At 52.0% G+C, this 18,676-nt stretch overlaps 2 protein-coding genes across 3 annotated transcripts in view; both read left to right on the top strand.

The window, feature by feature from the left end:
* Bsn (bassoon (presynaptic cytomatrix protein)) overlaps positions 1 to 7,315 on the top strand; it is a 90,998-nt gene extending 83,683 nt beyond the window's left edge. Inside the window, 4 exon segments of one of the 2 annotated variants that reach the window (NM_019146.2) lie at positions 25 to 156; positions 373 to 427; positions 825 to 917; positions 3,374 to 7,315. In NM_019146.2, the coding sequence (NP_062019.2) occupies positions 25 to 156; positions 373 to 413 (173 nt within the window). In that variant the 3' untranslated portion in view covers positions 414 to 427; positions 825 to 917; positions 3,374 to 7,315. 2 annotated transcript variants of the gene reach the window in all.
* A 1,933-nt stretch (positions 7,316 to 9,248) lies between these two features.
* Apeh (acylaminoacyl-peptide hydrolase) lies at positions 9,249 to 18,359 on the top strand. Its single transcript, NM_012500.1, has 22 exons — positions 9,249 to 9,265; positions 9,341 to 9,473; positions 9,925 to 10,051; positions 10,802 to 10,895; positions 10,987 to 11,062; positions 11,152 to 11,315; positions 11,457 to 11,594; positions 11,689 to 11,780; positions 11,857 to 11,897; positions 11,989 to 12,110; positions 12,574 to 12,634; positions 13,636 to 13,733; positions 14,335 to 14,386; positions 15,494 to 15,582; positions 15,941 to 16,079; positions 16,561 to 16,644; positions 16,723 to 16,803; positions 17,260 to 17,348; positions 17,442 to 17,632; positions 17,717 to 17,819; positions 17,906 to 18,012; positions 18,097 to 18,359. The coding sequence occupies exons 1-22, from the start codon at positions 9,254 to 9,256 to the stop codon at positions 18,200 to 18,202; spliced, it is 2,199 nt and encodes a 732-aa protein (NP_036632.1). The 5' UTR covers positions 9,249 to 9,253; the 3' UTR covers positions 18,203 to 18,359.
* Positions 18,360 to 18,676: the final 317 nt, after the last annotated feature.

Genomic DNA, 18,676 nt, shown 5'->3' with positions numbered 1-18,676 from the left:
ATGCCGCTGCTTCCTTTCCTGTAGGGGCGAAGACTGGAGCCAGGCCTGGGGGGACCCCAGGGGCTCCTGCTGGTCAGCCAGCGGCAGAAGGAGAGAGTGTATTTTCTAAGATCCTCCCTGGTGGGGCAGCAGAGCAAGCCGGAAAGCTGACAGAAGGTATTACTGCCTGGGGTCAGGTCCATACTGGGTGGATGCCTCTCTGGTAGAGGCTGGGGACCGGGTGGTTCCAGGTCCAGTGACCAGGACACAGACCACCTGCTGGTACCCAGGGTTTCTCTGTACTCCTTATCCCTTGAGCCTTACCGTGACCTATGGCCCTGACTAGGAGTCTGACCCAGTTTCTGACATCTCTTTCTGTTTTCTATGTCACAGCTGTCTCTGCTTTTGGCAAAAAATTTTCCTCATTCTGGTGATTGTGTCCAGAAGGGTGAGTACCTGTGCCTGCCATATTGGGAGAGGCCTGACTTACTCGTGGTTGGTGGAAGTCCTCTGGGAAGGGTCCAGTCTTCAGTAGCTGGCACAGTGAGAGCTACAGCGTATTCTCCTGGCTGTGTGAGAGAAAGAGCGAGGGCACTCCACAGAGCCTAAGACATGGGCCTGCTCAGGAGAGCAGTCACTGTGTAGACCAGGCCAGCTTTGAACTCACAGAGATCCAGGCATGGGCCACATTGTCCCCAGTAAAAGAAAGCCAGGCAGGGCTGGTGCCCCTCTTGCCTCTCTCTCCACCCCAGTCTTCCGCCATGCTCTCAAAGTGATAGGGCATCTTGGCTTAGAGGCAGGGGCAGTGCTGCAGCGACTCATGCCCCTTCTGCAACGCTCTGCAGGCTCCTGAAGACCTGAAGAAAGACAATCTCATTGCTGTGGAAAAATCTCTGGAGTCAGAGGCCTGGGTGCAGCTCTGGACTCTGCGTATAACGGTGAGTGTCAGGACCAGGTTAAGATGAACCAGAGACGTGGGTGAAGGGGTCCTGTTCCTGGAAGTGTGAACTAAAAGGATGCTTCTTTCAGTGGGATGGGCCTAGCAGCCCCCCTCAGAGGCAGTGTGCTGGCTGGCATGACGGTAAATGAGTCAGCTATCCTTGGGAAAGGGCCCAGTGAAGCCAATTGTACCCTTACAACTTCAGGTCTGTATTCTGGACACTGAGTTCAAAGTCATCCTGTCTCTAGGACTGTGGCGCTCTTTGGAGACATTGGTGTCTGGTGCCGGTGTTTCCAAACCCAGCAGAACGTAGAGCTTTGGTCATGAAGTGAAGAGAGTCTTGGATTCACAGGTTGTGAATCCAAAAGGCAAAAGGGTGAACTAGGGAGAGAGGCATACAGAAAGGGGACACAGGAAAAGCAGTCACTGGTCAGCTTGTCTCAGCTCATTTCAGGGCAGCACGGTGAGAGGACAGGACAGTACATGATAGGACCCTTCTCTGCGTAGATTGTAGTGGCCAAAGAAGATGAGATGCTCCCTCTCGGGGCCCACCCTGTCCTGGCCTTGACCTTGCCTCTGTGGACAGAAGAGGGCACACCTCATGTAGAATTGGGGAGAAGCCTAGTTGTTTAAGCTGTCCCTTGCACAGCCAGGAATTACAGACCAATTCCCCGAGGTCTCTTGTCTCCTGCTCTGTTTTCCTCTCTCAAGTTAAGCATTGGAGGTATGTGGGCAGCCATAAAATCTCAGGTGGTACTCAAGGGAGGTGGGGAGGAACAGCCCATGGCCAAGGTCAGGACCGCAGTCAGTAAGCAGGTCACTTCAAGGGAGCCTTAGAGCAGCAAGTGCCCTTGGTTAGATGATGTGGTAGAGAGTTAGCCGTGCGTGGGTACTAAGGACTGCCAGTCTTCTCAGGAGCACAGAGGTGCTGAAAAGGCTTAGTCTCTCATCCATGTATTCAACAAATGCTGATCAAGCCCCAGATATGTGCCCAACCCTGTTGTAGACATTGGGGAGACAATAGAAATCAAAACCGAGTTTCTGTCCTTTCGAGTCAACTGTCCATTAAGGGAGACAAAGAGTAAATAAGCCTCAAAATAAAAAATCTAGCTATGAATGGTAACATACATCTTTGATCCCAGCACTTGAAGGCAGAGGCAGGTGGATCTCTGTGAATTTAAGGCCAACCTGGTCTACAGAGCAAGTTCCAGGATAGCCAGGGTTACACAGAGTGACCGTGCCTCAAACAAAACAAAACAAACAACCCCCACGAAAGTAAGTGAATAAATAAAATAATAAAAAGCCAGTCTGAAAGGACTTTCTGATGGCAACTGTGCAGGGTTTCTGCAGCAGCCAGAGCTGCCCTAGAGAAAGAAGTCAGAGCTGGAGGTGCAGGAAGGCGCGGTGCCAGCCGTGCTTCTGATGCTAAGTGGAACTGGTCAGCCTCAGAGACGAGCGGAGAGGAGCACAACTAAGCTGCGGCAGAGGGGCAGTGGCTGGATCCATTTTGGGCGGGCACTGTAGGCCAAAGTGAAGACCTTGGGCTTTACTAGTGACAGCCGTCCCAGCACTGACAGCATGCTCCCTGCCTTGGCTATAAGGCCGTGGACACCCTGCCACCCCACCCCACCCCAGCTGGACGTTTTCTTGGCATTCCTTGGGACATACATAAACCCTCAGGTGTCCTTTATGTCAGTTTCAGAGATGAGCTAGGAGATGCTTGCCTTTTGAAACAAAACTCCACCTCCCTCACTCTTCCTGCTTGGTTTTTTTGAGACTGGGTCTCATTTGTAGGACTGACCAATCTGTAGCCCAATATATATAGATTGAGCCGATCGTGAACTTGTAGTGAGTCTCCTGCCCCCCGTTGCTTAAGGCTAGGGTTATGGATGTACACTCCCATACCTAGCTTCCTACACTCTTACAAAATAAATGTCAAGGGCCAGCCAGATGGGCTCACTGGGTAAAGATGTTTGCTGCGGAAGCCTGACAACCTGAGTTTAAATCGTAGAATACAAATGGTGGAAGGAGAGAACCAACCCCTGCAGGCTAGCCTGCCCTCCTCGTACAGGTATACACATGCAAACATTAGAAAACAAAGTGGGATGTGGTGTCTCATGCCTGTGCTGTAGTCTAGAGAAGGAGGGTCACTCTACTGTCACTTTGGGTGATGTAATGAGACCCTGTTGTCTAAAATGGGAGAGAAAGAAGGGTCTTTTCCTGGAGATCTGATTCTTCCTTCTCCCAACCCTTTCTGTGATCTTTAGTTTGCACGAATACCAACTCCTCTGTGCCTTGATGGAATGGAATCCTCTGGGTGAAGCAGAACCAAGCCATTGCACATGGCAATGCCCAGGAGCAATGTAAGGAGGGTGGCAAACTATGCCTAGGGTTCTTGACACACACACAAAAAAATCTTTTCTTCTCTCCCTCCCTCTTCTTCTCTTTTCAAAGCATCCACAACCTGGCAAACCTTTGGCCCAAAGATTCACACCATGTGGGCCCCACCCAGCAGGCAGGCCTCGGCCGAGCATGAGAATGCAATGTTTTCTAACAGCAGCGACCTAGGTGAAGCATCTGCTTGCTGGACCAATGGGACCATTGGCTTGGGGGAACCTTTCATGTCTTTCAAGAGACCCTGCCTTACTCAGGCCAGCCGTCCTTGGGAGAGAGGAGCCCTCACCAGAATGCGGTTGCTGCTGAGGCTGTCCGCTGCTTTTCCTGCAGCCTCCTGTGGCCTGGGCAGCCAGGCTTCCAACGCGTTATACACAGAGTTTGGGTGCACACTACCCTCCCTCTAAGACACCAGAAGTTTTTTCCACAGCCTTGGAGAGGGGCTTTGACTGAGGGCTGGAGCCCTAGGCTCCGATTCCTTCACATTCCAGCTGGCCCGGATCCCTCTGTGGCCATGAGGCCTTGCCCGCTTCACCCTGCTCTGTGGGCGACAATGGAGCAGACCTCCACATGGCCAGCATGGGTTTGGGAGAACTTTACAAACATTAGGACCTAACACTGTCTCATCGCTGAAACAAGAGGCCATAGCACCGAAAAGCAGCGTGGGCACCGGCTGAGGCTTCTCCCAGCCCATGGATGGCAGCGTAACTAAGCATGCCTGCCATCCTCTTAAAGCCATCCCCCCAGCCATTGTGAGCATCCCAGCAACACCGCCATTGTCTCGACCAGCCGGCCCCTCGGCTCCTCATCTGTACACCTGGGGATTTCTTTTGATTTCAGGAACAGCCTTAATCATTCCAGTTTGATTTACATGTATACCTCACAAACTTTTTTTTTGTTTTATTTTTTTCTTTCCCTTTCTTTGCTTTTATCCCTCTGTCTCTTCCTCCACCTCCACCCCCACCTCGTGATGGATGGTTTGGTTTCCTCTCTGCTCTGCCCCTGCTCAGCACAGGGAGAAATGTTGATTTAGAAGCAATAGCGGGCAGCCGGCCACCAAGAGCACAAACCCAGGGCGAGGTCTAGGGAGGCTCCTCCGCCCGCCTGTTTACTGTGCAATTCCAGTCCTCTTAAGCCATCAGCAGTAGGTGTGCTCAGAGCAGAGGAGCCAAGGGGAAGGTTCAGAGCCCTGTGAGGTAAAGGGGAGTATGACACCGTCCATTCACCTGGGGGACTGGGCTACACACCTCCCCAAAGCCCTTCCCTCGGAGGCCTCCCTTCATCTCGGGCCCAGCCACAAGTCTCATCTCTAATGTTCTATGCAATGAAATATAAACCCTCAAAGACAACTGTTAATATTTAATAAATTCCATGTTACATATAAGGAGTTAATTGCAAACACGCAGTTGAGAAACTGGATAGCTCTATCTGCTCATACCACCGCCCCAGCCTGATCCTTGTCCCCACTTTCCGTGTGTGTACGTGTGAGAGCGAAAACGAGAGCATGTATGTACATGTGTGTGCGTGCGTGTATGTTTGTGTGTGTGCGCGGGCGTGCGTGTGTAAATTCTAAGTCTGTGGCATGTTTGACCTGTGGCAGGACTCGCTGCTTGCCAGGTGACCCACCGCCTGTCTCGCAGTGGAGCATGCACAGCTCGAAGCTTCTTTGCACGATTTCATTCATTTTAAATGCTCGACCTCTTGCTTGGAGTTCTTTTTGCCTCCAAACCTCTCCCTTAAGAGCGCTTCTCCCTGACTTCGGGACACGCTAGTGAAGACCTCCCAGAACTGCCTGAATATGCCAGGCCATGGAGCAGGCCGTGCGGCCCCATACACCTTGCAGTTTTTAATCTGTGTGCGACAGCAGATTAAAAACAAACAAACCAACCAACCTTAGAAAAGACAGAGAGAGGAGCCCGCACAGGATGCATGCATATGAACATTCTATGGGTCTGCTACAGGATCTCTACCTGTGTATCATTTTTCCCTCCTATCCTAGGCCTGAGCCAAAAGAATCTGGTCACCACTCCCCAGTTGGACACTGCTCAAGAACAAAGCTGGGGTACATCTGTGGAGAGGCAGCAGCCAAGGGATCCTGGCTGTGCCCTACAATCCCTAGATCTTGGCCCTGCTCTATGTCTCTCCTTTGTGATGTGGAGCCTCAAAGGACTGTGATCCAAGAGATCTGGAATGGAGCCAGGGGTCATAGGGTACCCAGGAAGAGATGGCTGAAAATATCATTCGGAAAATAACATCCACATAAGTAACAGCTTCAAGCTGAGCTCAGGTTTCTCAGGAGCAAAGCTTACCGAAGGGTCTGTGTAACCCTCTCCACATCTGCCCCAGGACTTGCCTCCTCGGAAACCTAAGTATTACACTGTTGTCAGTATCTCCCTCACTGGTCCAGGAGTAGAGCAGACAGTACCTGCATGACCCCTAATGTCTGGCCTGCCTCCAGAGAGTTTTGGTGTACACCACGCATTTCTCAGGGGTTCACATGTCTCATGCTTTTTTTTTTTTTAACAAGGCTTATAACTCCTTTAGAGTGGGACCCTGTCCACCGTTGGCAGCTGTGGATGGGACACTGAAAACTGTGTTGGACTTAAGAGCCTGAATTCCCAGGATTTAGCTTTCTTCCCACTAAGTAATATCTCAGTATCTCAAGTTTGATCTCAGAGATCAAACTTGGGTTATATGGGGCCATCTCTATAAGGGCTGAAGAAGGCCCTCATCGAGGAACTCACAGGCCCAGGTGTGTGCAGGATGTGCCCAGTGTTCAGATCCTTGGGATCGTGGCAGTATCCCTTCCCACTCATAGTCAGGACTAGGAGATGAGAGCAGGCAGGGATCCACAGGTCAACCTCTGGCAGCACCCCTAGGCTCAAAAGTATTAATTTTACACCAAATTTCTTTTCTGGCTAAACTCCAAGTTTGACATTTCTGATATCTGCTACTCTACCCCTGGCTGTGCTCACAGGACAGATATTTGCCCCCTTGTGATTATGACAGCAGACTGCAATAGTCTTCTAGGTCATAGGTATCCCGGGCTCTTGTGTTGACCCTGGGGCTCGGGGATGAGTGTTTGCTGCTGTGGGACATGATAAGCAATGGGTGCATCTCCAAATGGGTAAGAAGTCTCTGGGTAGAGTCCAGATCTTCTCCATTTTCCCCTCTCGGTGTCATAAGCAAGGGTACCCACCTCTGCCCACCCACGGCCTCAACACACTCACGTCATAGTGATGGTCCTCGCACCATCCTCTTCCTATTCTTTGGGTAGGGTGAATGGACTCAGGGCTCACAATGAGAGAACAGCTAGGGCAGCCATTCTGGCCTGTATTCTGGAGCCTATGGGGAGTTTTCTAGGCAGGTCCATGCCATAGAGTGCAGTCCTGCCCATAGCCCTTCTCCCCCCATACTGTAAATAATTTGTCATCATGGACTCCAACAGGGTCGGAGGGACAGATATAACCAATTGAAATTCTCTGAAGATGCCATCTGTCTCCCGGGGTGCCAGCGCCTGCTATCATGTGCACCAAGTGGCACTGGAGAGCCATAGAAGTCATAAGATACTGTATGTGTAAGCACATGTACATGAATGTGTGTGTGTGTGTATGTGTGTGTGTAAGTGTGTGTGCGTGTGTGCACGAGTCTCATTCAGCCTCTGGGGTCAAATCAGCTCCTCTCCTCTCCTCTACTCCTGGAGAGTAGTGACCATCAACATTTTCCCCTTCTAGCTTCTATGTCTTGTTTTTGCTTTCCCTCCCCCCTCCTCCCCTCTCCTTCCTTCTCTCCTTCTTTATTTGAGGGGGAAGAGTGCTGTACAAAGTCAAACAAACAAGTTTACAGTTGTAAGTGCAATGACCCGAGTCCTCCACATGACCTTGTGAATTGTGTGCCGTCCTCCTGTGCTCTGTGAGAACTCGTGGTACTTCAGTGTCCCTCCCCTGTACTGTGACAAGGTATTTCTGTGGTATCAGAATAAAAGGACTTGATATAAACAACCTCCAGACTGTCTTTGGGATGATTTCTGAAGTGGGAATGCTTAGCCAAACAAGTAAATGCCAATGCTTGTGACAATATCCTCAATGATTAAAGACGAGAGAGAGAGAGAGAGAGAGAGAGAGAGAGAGAGAGAGAGAAAACAACGTTTCAGAAATGTTGGTACACAACTGGGGCTAAGTTTAAAAATGACTGTCCAGGAAGGTGTAAAGGCCTGTCCCCCACCAATGGGTTTCCACCAGTTTTCAGGGTTCTGGTTCCCAGGAGCTAGTGCTGCCCCCTGGTGCTCTCAAGCAAGCTTTACATTTGTCTGCCTTGCTCCAACCTCAGAATCCTCCTCCCCCCCCCCAGGCTAAGACCTTAATTCCCACATATAGTCAAGAGTAGTTCAAGCCGGGTGTCATAGCCCACACTTTTTTTAAAAAAAGATTTATTTATTTATCATATATAAGTACACTATACCAGTCTTCAGACACACCAGAAGAGGGCAGTGTATCTCATTACAGATGGCTGTGAGCCACCATGTGGTTGCTGGGATTTGAGCTCAGGACCTCTGGAAGAGCAGTCAGTGCTCTTAACCACTGAGCCATCTCTCCAGCTCATAGCCCACACTTTTTAAAATTTTTATTTATTTTATGTATATGAGCACACTGTAGCTGTCTTCAGACACACCAGAAGAGGGTATTGGATCCCATTACAGATGGTTGTGAGCCACCATGTGGTTTGAACTCAGGACCTCTGGAAGAGCAGTCAGTGCTCTCAACCGCTAGTCATCTCTCCAGATCCCAAAGTCCACATTTTTAATCCCAGCTCTTGGGAGGCAGAGATAGGTGGGTCTCTGTGAGTTAGAGGCCAGGACTATGTAGAGAAACTAAACAATATAAGTCAAGTATCACTAGAAAATAAGAAACAGAAACTAAACAAAGTGTATCAATTTTGCCTCAGGGAAGAAAGAAAGTACTCATTCAAGGGGACCCATAGCTGGTCTGAAAGAGCAGCCAGTCTCAAGGATATGGAGGAAGGGGAGATGCCTACTGTTGCCCAACCTCTCTTGCCCTCTGCTGTCACCTAAGTTCAACCTAGTCCTGTGTGGTGTGCAAGAGGAGACCGCCTGTCTAGGCTCTTCTTTCCACTGCACCTCGCTGCTCTTCCGTGAAGTCTGACCCCACCCACATCTGCTCTTGGAGTGGGCTGACTCAGTCTGCTCAAGATCAGCATCAATGAGTCACTGAAAAGGGCGGGTTAAGGCTGTAGCAACAGATAGCTTCGGGGGCAAGTCTGGTGGTTGATAAACCGGGGTAGCACCCAGAGAGTTCAGCACCGCCCTTTGCCCCGCGCCCCAGGGCTCCGCCCGGGGACCTGATTTTCTCACTCCTAACCGCCTGGCTTGCAGTAAATGCGGAGAGAGCTGAAAGAGATCCCTGCGAGTGCCGCGCCCCGCAACGTTTCGACTTCATGGACCTTTCCCACCCCACCCCAAATCCCCTTGTCCCTCATCCTTCAGGATCATTGGCGTTCCTCTTAAGCACAGCCCTTCGAATGAATACTCAGAGTTTTCTCTCTGACCCCGCAGCTCACAGTCGGCTGAAGTCCGGTCCTACTTCTTTCACTCATCCCAGACCTCCCCTATCCCGGAACACCAGCTCTGTTTTCTGCGGTTACATTTCTGCCCTCGCTCCTCGGAGGCTTTCCCCTCTCTAAAAATCCCAGGACCCGACTCCCAGGTTCTGCCTCCTACTTGCCAATCCCGCTCCTTCCCGAGGCTCCTTCGTAGGCCCCGCCTTCATACCACCCAGGCACCGCCCCCAGCTGGTTGGCCCGAGCTTTGCTGGGCCCTGCAGGTCCCAGGTCGCCACTGGGTGTAGCGGAAACTGGGGACCGCCTTAGGCCCCGCCCTCGGAGCCTCACTTCCGGGACTTAGGCGCTACAGAAAGATCGACTATGGAGCGTCAGGTGAGGGCTCGGCCCGTGGCCCCTGTGGCCTCCGTAGCCCGGGCTGAGCCTGACCCTGGTGTGTCCCCTGCGCAGGTGCTGCTGAGTGAGCCCCAGGAGGCGGCAGCGCTGTACCGGGGCCTTAGCCGCCAGCCTTCGCTGAGCGCCGCCTGCCTGGGTCCGGAGGTCACCACGCAGTATGGGGGCCTCTATCGGACCGTGCACACTGGTGTGTAGACCGAGGGGACTGGGTGGCGACGGGCCGTGCATCCAGGTGGGGACTGTGGAAGGCACGCTGCTTGACACGGGCTTGGGGAGGAAACCAACTGTAGTTCCTGCGCACAGGTGTTTTGGGGGTTGTGGTAGCCCGTAAATGAATTGAAAGTGTGGGAGTAAAATTCAGACCTGCATGGAAGGTGTGAACCTCGCAGACCTCTCCAACCCTTACATTCTATAGCCCAACAACAGTTACGTTGCCCTTAAAATTCTATGGTTGGTAGTGGGTTCTCTCCGACTGTCAGCTCAGGCTCTGGAAACCTAGGCTTAGGTTATATTAGTGAAGTGTTGACCAGGTTTTACTCAGGATGTCCGAAGACAGACTGGAAAAGGTAGGCCATGATTGGTGGGTAGTGATCCAAAGTGGCCCAGACAAGTTGAGCAGCCTCGTGCCTCCCTTGCAGAGTGGACTCAGAGGGACTTGGAGCGAATGGAGAACATCCGATTCTGCCGCCAGTACCTAGTGTTTCATGACGGAGACTCGGTGGTGTTTGCCGGGCCTGCAGGCAACAGTGTGGAAACCCGGGGGGAGTAAGTGTGACAGGAGGAGTTTGTAGATGAGACCACAACCCTCCCTGCCATGCTAGCCTTGTATAAATGTCACCACGTGTCCTTAGGGTGTCAAGCTCTGTGCCGCTCCCCTTCAGGGACAACTTTGGGTAGCTTCAGAGGAGCAAAGAACCAGGTGCCTGCTCCTTGAGAGTTTATTTGGTCTCTGGAGACATGGCCTGATAAACACTAGAAGCTTCTTCCTAACTAGGTCCTGGGTCCCTGGGAATCTGAAGAGAGTCAAGTCACGTAAGGAAGAGAGAGAAGGCCAGCTAGCTTGAGGAGTGTGCATGGGCTGTATGAGATCAGACTCCCAGTTAGCTGGGAGATGTCTCCCATGCTGCCCCCTCCGACTTTGTAATGCTAGACCAAAAAAAAAAAAAAAAAGCTTATAAAGAAAAGGGAGAGGGGCTAGAGAGATAGCACAGAGGTTAAAGGACCTCTTCCAGAGGCCGTGAGTTCAATTCCCAGCAACCACATGGTGGCTCACAACCATCTGTAATGAGACGTGACGCCCTCTTCTGGCCTGCAGTCACATATGCAGGCAGAATGCTGTATATATAATAAATAAATAAATCTTAAAAGAAAAAAGGAAGGAGAGAGAGAGAGAGAGAGAGAGAGAGAGAGAGAGATTCATTCATTCATTCATGTAAGAGGCTATGACCAGTAAGGGGGCAGCACAAGGCTGTTTTGGGGCTTGGCAGAATCCTGACCTGCACCCCCTGTTCTCAGGCTGCTGAGCAGAGAGTCTCCTTCAGGCACCATGAAAGCTGTGCTTCGCAAGGCCGGAGGCACAGTCTCAGGAGAGGAAAAACAGTTCTTGGAGGTGAGTCTGCAAGGACGAGGTGGCAGGCAGTAGGCCATAGGTGAGGAGGATCTGCGGAGGGGCAGGCAGCCTGATACCCAGGTATCCTCAGGTCTGGGAGAAGAACCGGAAGCTCAAGAGTTTCAACCTGTCAGCGCTGGAGAAGCATGGGCCTGTCTATGAGGATGGTGAGGCGCCTGGCTGGTAAGCAGGCAGGGTGGGAAGAAGGGGCAGCCATAGCTTTGGGCTCCCCCTAATCGTCCCTCCCTGCATGTAGACTGCTTTGGCTGCCTTTCCTGGTCACACTCAGAGACACACTTGTTGTATGTGGCGGAGAAGAAGCGTCCCAAGGCTGAGTCCTTCTTTCAGACCAAAGCCTTGGACATCAGTGCCAGCGATGATGAGATGGCCAGGCCGAAGAAGCCAGACCAGGCCATCAAGGTGCTTGTGGTGTGGCCAGGCCACGAAGGCCCCGCTGGGCAGCCCTGCATCACTGTATCCAGTGGACCTGGGAGGCCCGAATGTCTAGGAGGCAGGGCAGGGTTCTGAAGGCACTGGGCATTGAGTGTCCTCTGTTCTCAGGGGGACCAGTTTGTATTTTATGAAGACTGGGGAGAAACGATGGTTTCCAAAAGCATCCCTGTGCTCTGCGTGCTAGATATCGACAGTGGCAACATCTCTGTGCTTGAGGGAGTCCCTGAAAATGTGTCACCTGGTCAGGTCAGCAGCAACTTGGCCTGTGCCCTCCCGGAGGCAGGGTTCCCTGTCTGAGCAATTCGTCTTGCTCATACCTACTTTGTGGTCTTGTTTACAGGCTTTTTGGGCCCCTGGAGACACGGGGGTGGTGTTTGTGGGCTGGTGGCATGAACCCTTCAGGCTCGGCATCCGCTATTGCACCAATCGCAGGTGAGGAAATGGGCAGACCAGAGGGCCGTTATGGCCCAGCCGACCATGGAGCTGAGTGTCTCTCTGACCTTTCCAGATCAGCTCTGTACTATGTGGACCTGAGCGGAGGGAAGTGTGGTAAGTGTCTGGCGTCCGCATGTGCTTGCCTGACACATGTGCTTAGTCTTCCCCCGTGAATGTGTCAGTCACTCATATTTCTGTGGCCTAGAACTACTCTCGGATGGTTCCCTGGCCATCTGTTCTCCTCGGCTCAGCCCAGACCAGTGTCGCATCGTCTACCTACAGTATCCATGTCTAGCCCCTCATCACCAATGCAGCCAGCTCTGCCTGGTGAGTTGGGAGGTGAGGGTGAGGGGGTGGTGGTGGTTTGGTTAGCTTCTTGTTGGGGAACGAAGGCTAAAGGGACATGGTCATCTCCCCCCCTTGGGGCCCTCTCCTGTCTTCAGTGGATCAGTGGCTTGACCTTCAAGGTAGGACCTGGAGGCTTGAGCACTCTCGGGGCTCACCTCCTTAAGAGTCTCCTCCAGTCACTTAGTTCACATCTCCAAGAAGCCAGGCTCTACAAGGAGCAGGGGCAGAGTTGGAGGCTATACAGAGTCCATCCCCTGCACAAGGAGAGCCCTGGGTGGAAGTCAAGGGACACACCTATCTGAGACAAGTCCAGGCTACCGTAAAAGAGATAAATTAGCCCCCTTCTCTCCCTAAAGCAATCCAAAGTTGTCACCTGAAGAGATAGATATCTGCGCCCTGAGATCCATGCCCTGGTGGGTCTGACCATTGTGTTCTCTTGCAGTACGACTGGTACACCAAGGTCACCTCAGTGGTGGTGGACATTGTACCCCGGCAGCTGGGAGGTAAGAGGTGCCTGGCTGGGGAAATCAGTAGGGCCTATACTAGGGCTATCTGTCCCACCTTCCTGGGTTCCTTTGGAGGACTCTCTCCTTGCTACTGTAGCCCTGTTGCCCAGGCCCACCAGAGATAGAAGATGGTGCTATGGGTAATAGCCTGATAGAATAAGATCAGAGTAGCCCAAGTTGGCTTGGGATGAGTGTCAGACAATGTTAGTTTGGAATGTTAGGCTTGAGAAGCACTGGGCCTGTGGGTGTGTGTTACTCTGTTTTCCTGCCCCGGCAACCTTTGTCCAGTCTAAGTGAGCTGGTCCTCTGGAAAGGGGACTCGAAGCTATGAGGCTCCTCTCCGAACAGCAGGTGCTTACAGCTCTGCTTGCAGTCCTCGGGCATCCCAAGGACATGCGGAGGAAAGTCTTTTCTCAAACCACCGAGAAAGGTCCAAGGGTCCAGTGGGGCAGGTCCAGCAGACAAAGTTCCAGGGATAAAGCACATGGCTACCTGTGCGTGATCCTTAGCACATACCTTGAGTTTGCAAGGACACCATAATAGGGACCTAGTCTGAACCTCAGCTCTGCCCATTAGCTGTGTGTCCTTGGTTGGTGCTCTGTCTTCCATGAGCTTCTGTTTCTCCATTTGTGGACAGGGTGATCAAGTCCACCTTCTGAGCTCCTGAGTGAGCTGCTGTACTCTGCACTCTGGTGGATAAGTACGTTATCTTAATACGGTTAAGGCACTTACATTGCCAAGACCCAAAAGGGAATAGCCAATAGGAAAGCATCGAGTTCGCCAAATAAGCTCACCAGCTCTGCCTCTTCCAGTCCTCAGAAGGTTCCCCCCACCCCCCTTCACCTTCTACTCAGTAAACTCCTCATTGCCAAAGGTACCCTCGTGTCTAGGACTATCTACCTCAGATTTCAGGGGCCCTGGGTGAATTCCCCAACTTCATATTCTCGATCCCCCAGGCCCCTCCTAAGATGGCAGCTTACACCCTTCTACCTTTGCAGAGAGCTTCTCTGGAATCTACTGCAGTCTTCTTCCTTTGGGATGCTGGTCAGCTGACAGCCAGAGAGTAGTCTTTGACTCTGCCCAGCGCAGTCGGCAGGTAAAAGCCTCTGATTGTGTGGAGAGGTAGCATCAACATTTGCCTGGGGCAAAGTGAGTATGTGGCCCTAGGAGGATGCCGAGCCTGAAAGTCTTAACTGGCTCCTTGAAGCCTTTTCTGCCTTCTGCTGGACTTAGTTTTCCTTAAGAGGACCAAATGTTGGGTTGAGGATTTAGCTCAGTGGTAGAGCACTTGCCTAGCAAGCGCAAGGCCCTGGGTTCGGTCCCCAGCTCCGAAAAAAAAGAAAAAAGGAAGAGGACCAAATGTTTCTGATGCCCCACAGAAGAGCCCCAAGCTTTGGGGTTGTCTCTGAGATGGGTCCCTGAACACTTGGTAATGGCAGTTGATGGAGACAGGATGGGCCCTTGAGGGATGATGTGCCGGGATGTGCCATGGTCCTTTAGGTATGATATTACTTGTTCTCATATCTTTCCGCTCCTTGCCTGGATTATCTAGTACTTTGTGAAGGAATTGAATCTAGATCCAGGGTTATCCCTGTTTTACACAGTAGCCATCACCGTAGGCCAAGTGTCCCTAAGACAGTAGAAAGGACATCGGGCTGTTGGATGTGCTGCTACAAGTGGTCTCCCCTCTGTTTAAGGACCTGTTTGCTGTGGACACCCAGACGGGCAGCATCACCTCCCTGACAGCTGGTGAGCAGGACCTCTGCAGTAGGGTGATGGCTGGGTGGGTGGATGGCAGCTTAGGAAAAGCGCTAGAGCTTGGTTGGCATGGGGCAGCAGTGGTGTGCTCCACACGCCCTGGCCCATAGCCCCACCCCTGTCCTAAGGTCACAGACCTTTCCTGCAATCTATTGTAGTCATCCACCTCCTGCCCAGACCCTGGAGAAACCTTGGGTGGACTCTCTAGCATTCCTGCACTCTCCCCTATGGTCTGCCTCGGAAGCAGCCTTTGAGTCCTCCACCGACCTGGACTCTGCACTCTGCCTATATCTGCTTTCTCTAGGGCGGTCAGCAGGGAGCTGGAAGACAGAAAGATGCTGTCTTCGGGTTTCCATTGCTGTGACGAGACACCATGATCGTGGCTCCTCTTAATAAGGAGACATTTAATTGGGGCTGGCTTACAGATCCAGAGGTTTAGTCCGTTATTGTCATGGCAGGGAGCGGGGCAGCGCTCAGGCAGATTGGCTGGCAGCAGAAAGACAGTGACAGTAGACCTGACTTGAGCTTCTGAAACCTCAAAGCCCACCTCAATGGCGCACTTTAACAGCGCCAAAGCGACCCTCTTAATAGTGCCACTCCCTATGAGGCTACTGGGGGCCATTTTTATTCAAACCACTACAGGTGATAAGTCCTAATTCTGCACCTCATTACTAGGGTGTTTCCCTAGGGTATACAAAGCCTCGTGCACATAAATAAGTAGTAGTAGTAGTAGTAGTAGTAGTAGTAGTAGTAATAGTAGTAGTAGTAGTAGTAGTAGTAGTAGTAGTAGCAGCAGTAATACACAAAGCCTAGTAAAGCCTAATTCACGTAAGTAAATGGTAATGACAATAATAAATGGATAAGCTTTAGCCCAGTCCTCTTTCCTCCACCCAGTTTTTTGGGCTAGGCTGCTGTTCCCTTTACGTTGCAGTCTTTGGAGTAAATAGAGTACCTTGGTAGCTTTCTGTGTCCCCAGGTCTGGCAATTCTTGAGTATAATCAGTGTCTCTCAGATGAACAGGAGGCTTACCCAGGACATGTGCAGTTAGGTAGAAAAGTGGTGGCCCTGCCAGGCACTTACATCATCTGCTTCCTCTAGCGGGGTCAGCAGGAAGCTGGAAGCTGCTTACAATTGACAAAGACCTTATGGTTGCCCAGTTCTCCACACCCAGTTTGCCCCCAAGCCTGGTGAGTATTGTGGGTCTCAGGCTAGAGCCGGATTAACAAGACTCCATGCCATCGAACTGGGCTCGAAGACTGACCGTGGCTGGCCAGCATGTAGAAGGGCAGAGAGGACTTGGCTCCAGCTAGTCCTGTGGTTCTTTGGGCTCGGCACTCAAGAGTAGGAACTAGGCCAGCACAGTGTGCCTACAGAAGTGCCTAGTCATTTATTATTAGAGTCCAGGGAAACAGAAAAACCTAGAAGCCAAGAAATGTGGTAGGGCTAGGGGTGGTCCATATGTGGATGTCTATTGGCATATGCAGTGCTCTGTAGAGATGGGCTTCTGAGAGCTGGCCCGCCTGTGACTTTCCTTTCCGTTGGCAGAAAGTTGGGTTCCTGCCTCCTCCTGGGAAGGAGCAGTCTGTGTCATGGGTGTCCCTGGAGGAGGCTGAACCTATTCCTGGCATCCACTGGGGCGTCCGTGTGCTACACCCACCTCCAGACCAAGAGAATGTACAATATGGTGAGCTGGGCCGATGGCGGGTGGACGCCTTCTCCAGACCCCCACACACAGCATCTGTGGCGACCCTTCCTAGCTCACGTTGAAGGCTTTCTAGGATTTCCTCTGAATTTTTTTCTGATCTTATGGTCATGGGGAGTAGCATCCAAAGATCTGAGTACCTGCTGTGGTTATCAGCACTGGGTCCTGCCAGGGCATATCCTCTGTGGTGAGAAAGTTAAGATTTAAAGGAAGTAGGCCTCTCCCAGGCTGCTGCGACTACACCAGAATGTTATCCTTCCAGACAATAGGGCTCTCTGACAAGGCAGAAAGGGCACAAGCTTTAGGGGGCTCCATGTGCCATGGGGGGAGCTGCCTAGGCACTACCTTGGCTGGGCTCTGTTTCACTTGATCAGGTTTGTATCAGACCTGCAGATGGGGCCTTGGCTAAGGAAGCCTTTGGAAAGCAGGACTGGTCTTGCTGACTACTGCCTTCTCCCTGCAGCTGACCTTGACTTTGAAGCAATCCTTTTGCAGCCCAGCAATCCTCCAGATAAGACCCAGGTCCCCATGGTAGTCATGCCCCATGGTAGGTATTTACCTAAGAGCCCTTGCCACCCTACCACCCCTCCTAGCTGGCCTTTCATGCTCTGCTTCCTGTCTGCAGGGGGACCCCATTCGTCCTTCGTCACTGCCTGGATGCTGTTCCCAGCCATGCTCTGCAAGATGGGCTTTGCAGTACTTCTGGGTAAGTCAGAACGGACCTGCAATTCCACTGGGGTCCATGAAGCGATGGGGTGGCCTTGGTTGTATATGCTTTTCTATGGTGTACTTACTCTTTAGAAACGGGCTGGGCAATGGGGGCACACTCCTTTAATCCCAGCACTTAGAAGGCAGAGGCAGGTGAAGTTTTGAGTCCAAGATCATCCAGGACTACACAGAAAAACCCTGTTTTGAAAACAAAAAGAAACTACTACTAGAAATTGCCCTGGCTTAGCCTCTGGCTTCGTAACCTGGTGATCACGTGGATTAACTTGAAGCTTCTGTGGAAAGGATCCTATGGTCTCTGGGTAGCAGCTTCATCTCTCTTGGCTACCTCCCCTTGACAGCACGTGATGCAGCTGGTCCTAGGGCCTATGTCACAGACACATGGAATTGGGTTGGGGACTGAGAACATTGCCCAACTATCTTGTCTCACTTTCAGTGAACTATCGTGGCTCCACTGGCTTTGGCCAAGACAGCATCCTTTCTCTCCCAGGCAATGTGGGCCACCAGGATGTGAAGGATGTCCAGGTAGCAGGGCGCTGGGCTGCTGGACAGGGAGGGTGGATTCATGGCTTTCGGCTGCCAGCGAGCGAACTGTAGTGTCCTCTGCCCACACTTTAGTTTGCAGTGGAGCAGGTACTCCAGGAGGAACACTTTGATGCAAGACGCGTGGCCCTTATGGGTGGTTCCCATGGTGGGTTCCTCTCCTGCCACCTGATTGGTCAATACCCGGAGACCTACAGTGCTTGTATAGCCCGGAACCCAGTGATCAACATTGCCTCCATGATGGGCTCCACTGACATCCCTGATTGGTGAGTGTACATTAGAGTCCTGCCCTTCCTCCCACCCCATTTCCCATGGAGATCCTGTAGTCTGTATCTTTTGGTCTTTTATAGGTGTATGGTGGAGACTGGCTTCCCTTATAGCAACAGCTGCCTCCCAGATCTGAATGTGTGGGAGGAGATGCTGGATAAGTCACCCATCAAATACATCCCTCAGGTACTCAGGTGTTCTTGTGTGTGCCACCCATTCCTCCAGAGTCCGGAGCTCAGCTCACCACAGCTCCTTGCCTTCCATATACCCAGGTAAAGACACCAGTGTTACTGATGCTGGGCCAGGAGGACCGACGGGTACCCTTCAAGCAGGGTATGGAGTATTACCGTGCCCTCAAGGCCCGGAATGTGCCTGTCCGGTGAGTGTCACAGGGTAGTTCGGGCAGCTGGTGACAGGTAAACAGGGCAGGACCCTCCAATGTCATGTGTTGCTGCTCACATAGGCTCCTGCTGTACCCCAAGAGCAACCACGCGCTGTCAGAGGTGGAGGCGGAGTCAGACAGCTTCATGAACGCTGTGCTTTGGCTGCACACACACTTGGGCAGCTGAAGCCCTATGTTCTTCTTGAGCTGGGCAGCCCGTCTTGCACTTTGCTCTTGGTAAGCTCCAGGATCTGACCGAACAGCCAAACAGTCTCCTAGGCTGTGGACTCAGTGAATGGGCAGAGGACTAAGAACTATGTTATCATAATAAAGGAAGACACAGAGCCTGGTTTGTGCTGGTTGTACCAAGCCATCCCCAACCCCAGGTCTTGGGTTTACTATCCACAGTGGATTCATCTCTGTCACCTGACAGAGAGAAGCCATGAGAGACTCAACCCTGCCTGTCCTGGCCAAATGGGACTGGTGCAGAGCAACACAGCTCCTTCCGCTCTGGTCCCATGTGCTGGAAACTTCTACACTATCCTTGCATTCCCAGGCACCTCTGGAAGATGGCGGCACCCTGCCCATCCATTTGAAGTTGTTCCGGGATCAGAACACCTAGCCTAGAGTGTGCTGGTCTTAAGCCACACAGCCTCTTGTA

This window comes from Rattus norvegicus, chromosome 8 (genome assembly GCF_021556685.1).
Source record: "Rattus norvegicus strain SHRSP/BbbUtx chromosome 8, alternate assembly SHRSP_T2T, whole genome shotgun sequence".
In the NCBI taxonomy this organism is placed as follows: Eukaryota; Metazoa; Chordata; class Mammalia; order Rodentia; family Muridae; genus Rattus; species Rattus norvegicus.
The sequence above is the reverse complement of the archived record's forward strand: the minus strand, read 5'-3'. Positions and strand labels throughout refer to the sequence as shown.